The 7,500-nt window shown below is 40.4% G+C and overlaps 1 protein-coding gene across 3 annotated transcripts in view; it reads right to left on the bottom strand.

Annotated features, from left to right (window-relative positions):
* Positions 1–7,500, bottom strand: part of LOC119596065 (unc-112-related protein-like) — a 47,948-nt gene that overhangs the window by 39,667 nt on the left and 781 nt on the right. For all 3 annotated transcript variants that reach the window (XM_037945178.1, XM_037945179.1, XM_037945176.1), the window contains exon 2: positions 3,974–4,430. In XM_037945178.1, coding sequence (XP_037801106.1) covers positions 3,974–4,115 — 142 coding nt within the window. In that variant the 5' untranslated portion in view covers positions 4,116–4,430. The remainder of the gene's footprint in view (positions 1–3,973; positions 4,431–7,500) is intronic.

The following is a 7,500-nucleotide window of genomic DNA, read 5'->3' as shown; positions in this document are numbered from 1 at the left end:
CACTGTCGCCGGCTAGGAGTGACAGTGCCCGCAGTGCGCATGTCTTGCCCTCTTTCCATGGCACTCTGAAAGTCAATCAGGCAAAGATAGACGGAGATAAACACGTAGATGGAGAAGAAGGCTAACTGATATGACATAAAACATAAATAGATGCAAATGGATACATATATTTTTAATGTTGAATAGATGTATATATATATGTGTTGGCACATGTGTTAGTGAATGTCTGTGAGAGTGTGTGTGAGTGAGTGAGTGAGCAAGTGTATTTATGTGCGTACATGTGCACGTATACGTGCTTGACAAATACACAGATATATAAAGATACACAAAGATAAATAATACCTAAACATCCCCCTCGCTGCCTTGCGCCATTCTGATCCTTCCCAAGGCCTTAGGCCTACCCATCTCCCCGCCATCACCCACGCTCGTCACATAAGAGAGCCGCAGCCCACATAGCCCATAGCCCTTCCCCAACCACCTATACCCCGTACCCCTTGCCCAACCTTCCATACCCCATACCCCTTGCCCAACCTTCCATACCCCATACCCCTTGCCCAACCTCCCATACCCCATACCCCTTGCCCAACCCCAAGTAAAGCGCGTCTGGTGGGCCTCGCTTGCCTTTCTCTCGAATAACTGAATAATGAATGCAGATCACTTCCTATATGTGGGAGGAAAGGGGAATCGAGAGGGAGTTGGGGAGATTGGGAAGGGGTAAGGGAAAGGGAAGGGGTAAGAGGGGATCGGGAGAGGAGGAAGGAAAGGGGGAAAGGAGAGGAGAGAAAGGAAAGAGGAAAGGAGAGGAGAGAAAGGAAAGAGGAAAGGAGAGGAGAGAAAGGAAAGAGGAAAGGAGAGGAGAGAGGGGGGAAAACGGGAGACGGAGAAGGTTGCCAGGGTTATGAAATGAAGATAAAAGTGGAAAGGAGGAAGGAGAGGAAAAAAAGAGAGCGAGAAACAGTGAGTGAGTGAGTGAGTGAGTGAGTGAGTGAGAGAGAGAGAGAGAGAGAGAGAGAGAGAGAGAGAGAGAGAGAGAGAGAGAGAGAGAGAGAGAGAGAGAGGGGGGGGGGGGAAGAGGCGTTGACTCCGCGGCCTGACTTTTGGTCATGGCACTCGGTAGCGTTGTGGGATGTGTGCCACCCCTTCTCAACAATGTTGGTAAAGCGATTCTCTCTCTCTCTCTCTCTCTCTCTCTCTCTCTCTCTCTCTCTCTCTCTCTCTCTCTCTCTCTCTCTCTCTCTCTCTAACACACACACGAAAGTCCCACAAAAACATTCAGAAACTTTCTGCCTCCCCCCCCCCTTCTCTTTCTCTGCCGCATCCCCTCACCCTCCTTTCCCCAACCATAGAAATAGCAACGGTGCAAAAAGCCATGAGCGGCAACGGTCTAGACGGGCCTGACGTGGCCAACAAAATCACGACCCTCTCGCGGACTCCACTGGCGTCACCTTTGCTCTCCTCTCGCCATGCCGACGCGCTGGACAAACACCCGCGGCCTGAGAGCATAATGGGCGGCGCTGCGTCAAGTGGCGAGGAGGCCCACGGGCGATAGTTGCGTTTGTATATTGGCCATCAATTTCTAGCTGTGTTGTTCTACGTCTTGCGTCTCCGCTTCCCTTTCCCTCTTCCCCCCCCCTTCTCTCTCTCTCTCTCTCTCTCTCTCTCTCTCTCTCTCTCTCTCTCTCTCTCTCTCTCTCTCTCTCTCTCTCTCTCTCTCTCTCTCTTACACATATGTACGTGCGCGCATACGCGCGCGCACACACACACAGACACACACACACACACACACACACACACACACACACACACACACACACACATACATATATTTCTACGGACGTATGCATATTTAAACGAACAGATAAACAGATAGATAGATTTATTGATATATAGACAGATTAATATAAGAAAGCCATAGACAAATGAAAGAAAAAGCAAAGAATATGGACATGCAGACAGACAGACAGCCCGGGGTCTGAAGGAACTCCTCGCCCAACAAGATGGACAAGATGTTCGACCGTTCGGGACCCTATTTTCGCGTCCTGGACAAGTTGTCCATCTCGTCCATCTCGCCCTGGTTCGCAGCCGGGCCAGCAGGACGAGACGACGTTACAACAGCAATTGTATGTAAACAATGACAGCTGCAGGCAAGCATTAGATATTGATAGGTAATTTTTGGGCCCTTTATTACCAAAGGATATTTTTGTGTTTGTCACTTGATATCTGTGCATTCAAGAAGTTACAAAACCTACGCAGCGTGTAAATAAAGACCCCGATGTGATAAGATAGTGAATGTTTGCTTCTGAACTGGTTACATTGTGGGCACTGAAGACCTCGGAGGTTTCGAACGCGGTTCTCCTGCTGGTCCTGACAAGTTGTCTGGACGAGCAAGACAAGGAGTTCGAACGCAGCAAGAGTAACCCCGCAAGGCGTTCGCCGGCGGCGGGCAACCTGTCACGCAGAATCATCATTCGCCCCGACAGTCCCAAGGGCACCTCCCTCCGGCCGTTCTACACCCAACGTGCAAATGTGGTCAAGAATAGCACTGCTCCTTTTTTAGGCGTCCGCGGCGATCACCTGGGCCGCGTGGGCGACACAAGACCGTACGCTGGATGCCGCAGGACCCTAAAAGGAACGGGACAACGCCTGCCCGCGCTGCCCGGGTTCGGCTGCGCTTCCGAGGCCTACGTCCACTACGACCCCGGAGGGAAGGGCAGCTAATGCATCTCAGTACACGATCGCCCTTGGCGGCGAGGGCGGCCGGGTGAAGAAGGTCTCAGGAAAGCTGTTTTAACTGTCTAGTTCTTTATTTATACATACATACATACATGCGCACACATACACACGCGCGCGCGCGCGCGTGTGTGTGTGTGTGTATGAATGGTATAACACGCTACCGTGTTGATACTAAGGCAGAAAAACCCACTATGAACAAACTAGATTTATTGAGACAAGTTTAGAAATCTACCTGGATTCCATCTTCAGGTATGTATATGTATGTATATATGTATGTATGTATGTATGTTGTATAAATATATATACATATATATATATATATATATATATATATATATATATATATATATATATATATATATATGTATACAAATACATATATATACCAATTTTAATACATATACATACATACATACACACATACACATATATATCTATATACATACATATTATACATATATACATAAAAATACATACACATACACATACACACACACACACACACACATATATATGTCATATATATATATATATATATATATATATATATATATATATATATATATATATATATAATATATATGTGTGTGTGTGTGTGTGGTGTGTGTGTGTGTGTGTGTGTGTGTGTGTGTGTGTGTGTGTGTGTGTGTGTGTGTGTGTGTGTGTGTGTGTTATATATATATATATATATATATATATATATATATATATATATATATATATATATATATATATATATTGTATATATAGTATATATACATAAATATATATAAATATATAAATTCATGTATATTATATAGATACCTACATACATACACACATATACATAAATACATGCATGCATATATATGCATGTATGGAGATATGTATATGTATGTATGTGTATATGTTTAATACGTATATATGTATATGAGTATATATGTATATATGCACACACACACGTGTGGTGTGTGAATTATATATATATATATATATATATATATATATATATATATTATATATATATATATATATATATATATTATTTTATATATATATATATATATATATATATATAATATATATATATATATATATATATATATATATATATATATATATATATATATATATATATATATATATATATATATATATATATACGTATACGTACAAGTATGGCTAGCAGGCCTATGCGTACACCAGTCTTCATACGAAGATCGCATCCGCACTCCAAGGAACAACACAGACAAACACTCACCCAGCTCCTCGACGAGCCGGAGCATGACTCCGCCGATGTGGAGGTCGCTCTTCACCCTCAGGATCCGCTCCACCTGCAAGTCGGTCACGGTGACGTGCAGCTCCCACGACCCGTCACCGATCAGCTGACCGTCCGCCATCATCTTGAATGGCGGTTTGTGTGGACTTCACTCGCTCGCAAAAATATCACAAGATTTCGTGTTCCTCACACCCTTCCCTTCTTTTTTCCGAGTGCTGCGTTAGCTCGCACCCCACTCGCACTCGAATTCAATATTCCTCGGTGTGGAGAGTCGTGTTAACACCACCCACAAGCCCACACTTGCTGCGTGGTGGTGTTTATGGAAGCACCCGTGTTGTGCGTCTTTATCAAATCCAAGAAGCACCAGCGGCCTCGGAGTATCACATACACTCTTGTGCGAGAACTAAATCACTTTACTTTCTTGGGGTTCGAGATTAACCTAGGAACAAAACACAAACACATTAAAACACAACGAAAGTCTCAAAATAGACAAACACGCCGCATACTACACGTGTATATAAAATATATTTAGATCAACTGCTACAGTAACTCCTTCTCTTGATTCGTTTGCATGTGCAAGGGGGGAATCACCTCCCAAGCTAAGACGCCGCGACGACACGCCACACGCGGCCTCGACATCGCCTGGGTGACTCACTCCAGTTTCTCCCGGGCCTTCTCGCAACCCGGGACAAAACTATTACAAACAAATGTCTCTCGTGTTCGCCCTTTAAGCCTGCAGCAAGGCCACTCGGAGGTCACCAGTAACACCCCATCCTACCCGAGCCCACCCACTACCCACCAACCAGTTCCCTTCCCCCTGGTCCACCCACTACCAACCAACCAGTTCCATCCCCCATGCCATCCCACTACCCACCCCGCCCCCCTGCCAACCCAATACCCACCCATCAGCTCCATCCCCACTCTGCCCTCAGCCCAAGCCCTCCCAAGCCACCTGCTGCCCGGGCTAGCCAGTCTTGGAAGACGCTGCTGCCTCTCATGGTACATTGTCCACCTGCTTTGATGTGCACTCAGTTTAAATAAACTCGTCAACATGACAGTTACTGTACAGTGCCAAGCCTACTACCTCCACTGTTCTGTCTACTTAATGTGTCAATTCAGCAGTGACTGCGTGTTATCTTATACAAGGGTTTAGTGGTGATTTCGATCCCTCGTTTGCATATTAATGACATAATTCGCATGGATCCCAACTCTCGCCTGGTGTGACTTTGCACTTTCTAAACCGAAGATTCCACTCAACACTTGACCTCCACCAACTGTGTTCCCCCGAGCGATAACAAGAAAAAAAATAAAGAATAGTATAAACAATAGTAAATGTTTATATATAAAAAGTCTATCTATCTTTCTATCTATAATTTATATAGTATATATATGTATATATATATATATATATATATATATATATATATATATATATATATATATATATATATATATATATATATATATATATATATATATATATATAGTTGTAAGACGGACCCGCAAAATGCCTGACAATCAAACCACACGCCATGCCTGATTAAAGGATTGCATTGCCTTTATCTAACCTTTGGCCTAATTTCAATTAATCATGCTATTGCTCTTGCTTGATCTTTTGCCCTCCCTTCTGAAACATATAGTGGAGACAACTCTTTCTCAGTCCCACCGTTTCAAGCAATCTATTTTTTTCAAGTTATTTTGCTTTGAGACCCCTTTCCTTTATTCCACAAAATATGTCTTGCATACTCGATTATATTGGTTTAATCTTTTAAATGTTGATTTAAATAAAATATGAAAGAAAAGGAGAAATGCATCTCAATAGATCTTATAAACAATCAAAATATGTAAAGAGAACAAAAATCAGTAAACATAGACAAAAAAGGTGACCTTGAGTTACAATAATAAAGACAGTCTAAGGAGATTAACATATTCAACATAATGGAGTTGACAGCCAAAAATGTTTGGTATTTCAGTTATCCCTATTTACATACATACATACATACATATACATATATATATATATATATATATATATATATATATATATATATATATATATATATATATATATATATATATATATATATATTCTCCATTTCTTTGCTCTTGACCAGCACTCTCTTGAAAATAGAACAAATAACATCAGTTTAGGATTGTAATTTACTAATATACAGTAACCTAAAGGCAACTGGCACCAATGCTTACAGGATATCAATGATATCAGAGAAGCAAGGTTATGTAACAGGACTGGTAGCACTGCTTACAGAATCTCACCTAATCTGCATATATCTCAGGCTACTTATACAGATCAAATGCCATTGTATAACCACTTGAAAGCTATGATGAAGGCACACATTCATATATATATATATATATATATATATATATATATATATATATATATATATATATATATATATATATATATAATACACACACACACACACACACACACACAGAAACAAACATGTACCAATAGAAAAATCAAACAGAATTACCAAAGAGTATCCTAAAATAAAGATTATAAAAAGGTTCAAAATTACCCCCCCCAAAAAAAAAAATGGTAATAATAAAAAAGTAATAAATTAAATAAATAAAAGATCACAAAACTCCCAACTATAAGTGACACCAGTTAGGAAATAGAGGGCAAGCAAACTGGATTTGGCAAAACTTCAACATTTCATATAAACAATACAAGGAGGCCTTCTGTGTTACGAATAAACTTCAAAACAAATGAGAATTAGGTTTCCAATAACTATCAAAAATAAGTTAATCACAAGGTAGCCTTTTGAGAAGAACAATCTAATTAATTTATTAGCACATAAATTTTGACCTGTACTTAAACAACAGTTTTAAAAAGGTCACATTTGTAACCAAGATTCTACTTTTTTTCAGTGAAGGAGTTTCCTTAAAAAACAACAACTTAACATGTCTTTAACTCTTGACTTGCCAAAATACCTCTCCAACACCTTACAACCACCAGGCAGGTTACATTACTGCTGAAAACTAGTTAGTGGGTATTAAATTTGTCCTCCCACTACCTGTGCCCAAAAGCCTTAAAAAGATTCCAACACAGCAGCCAACATTTGAAATTAACTCCTCAGCAACTTCAACCAATGAACTTACACCTTTACATTAAGTAAACATCGGTGTTTTTTTTAGGCAATGTTGAGTATCCATTAATGTCAGTTGGAGATCCCAGGGTACAATCTTACATAAACACCTTCAACCTAATCTAACACTCCGAGATCACCTGGCGACTCCGAGCACACCTTTGGACATAACTTAATTTTTGGTTGATTAGGTCACTGTTATTGTTACTTTCTAAATAATGCATCTTGTTCCAACTTCTTGCAAGGTAAGTAAAATTAAGAATCTACAATTTTCTTCACTGGAGTAGAACAAATAATTATAATAACAATAATAGTAATACAAAATTGGTCCAACCACTACAACGTATTAACCTTTAGATATATCAACCAATTTCCTTCTTTCAAATATTCATAAAT

Source organism: Penaeus monodon, chromosome 37 (assembly GCF_015228065.2).
Source record: "Penaeus monodon isolate SGIC_2016 chromosome 37, NSTDA_Pmon_1, whole genome shotgun sequence".
Lineage (NCBI taxonomy): Eukaryota > Metazoa > Arthropoda > Malacostraca > Decapoda > Penaeidae > Penaeus > Penaeus monodon.
The sequence above is the reverse complement of the archived record's forward strand: the minus strand, read 5'-3'. Positions and strand labels throughout refer to the sequence as shown.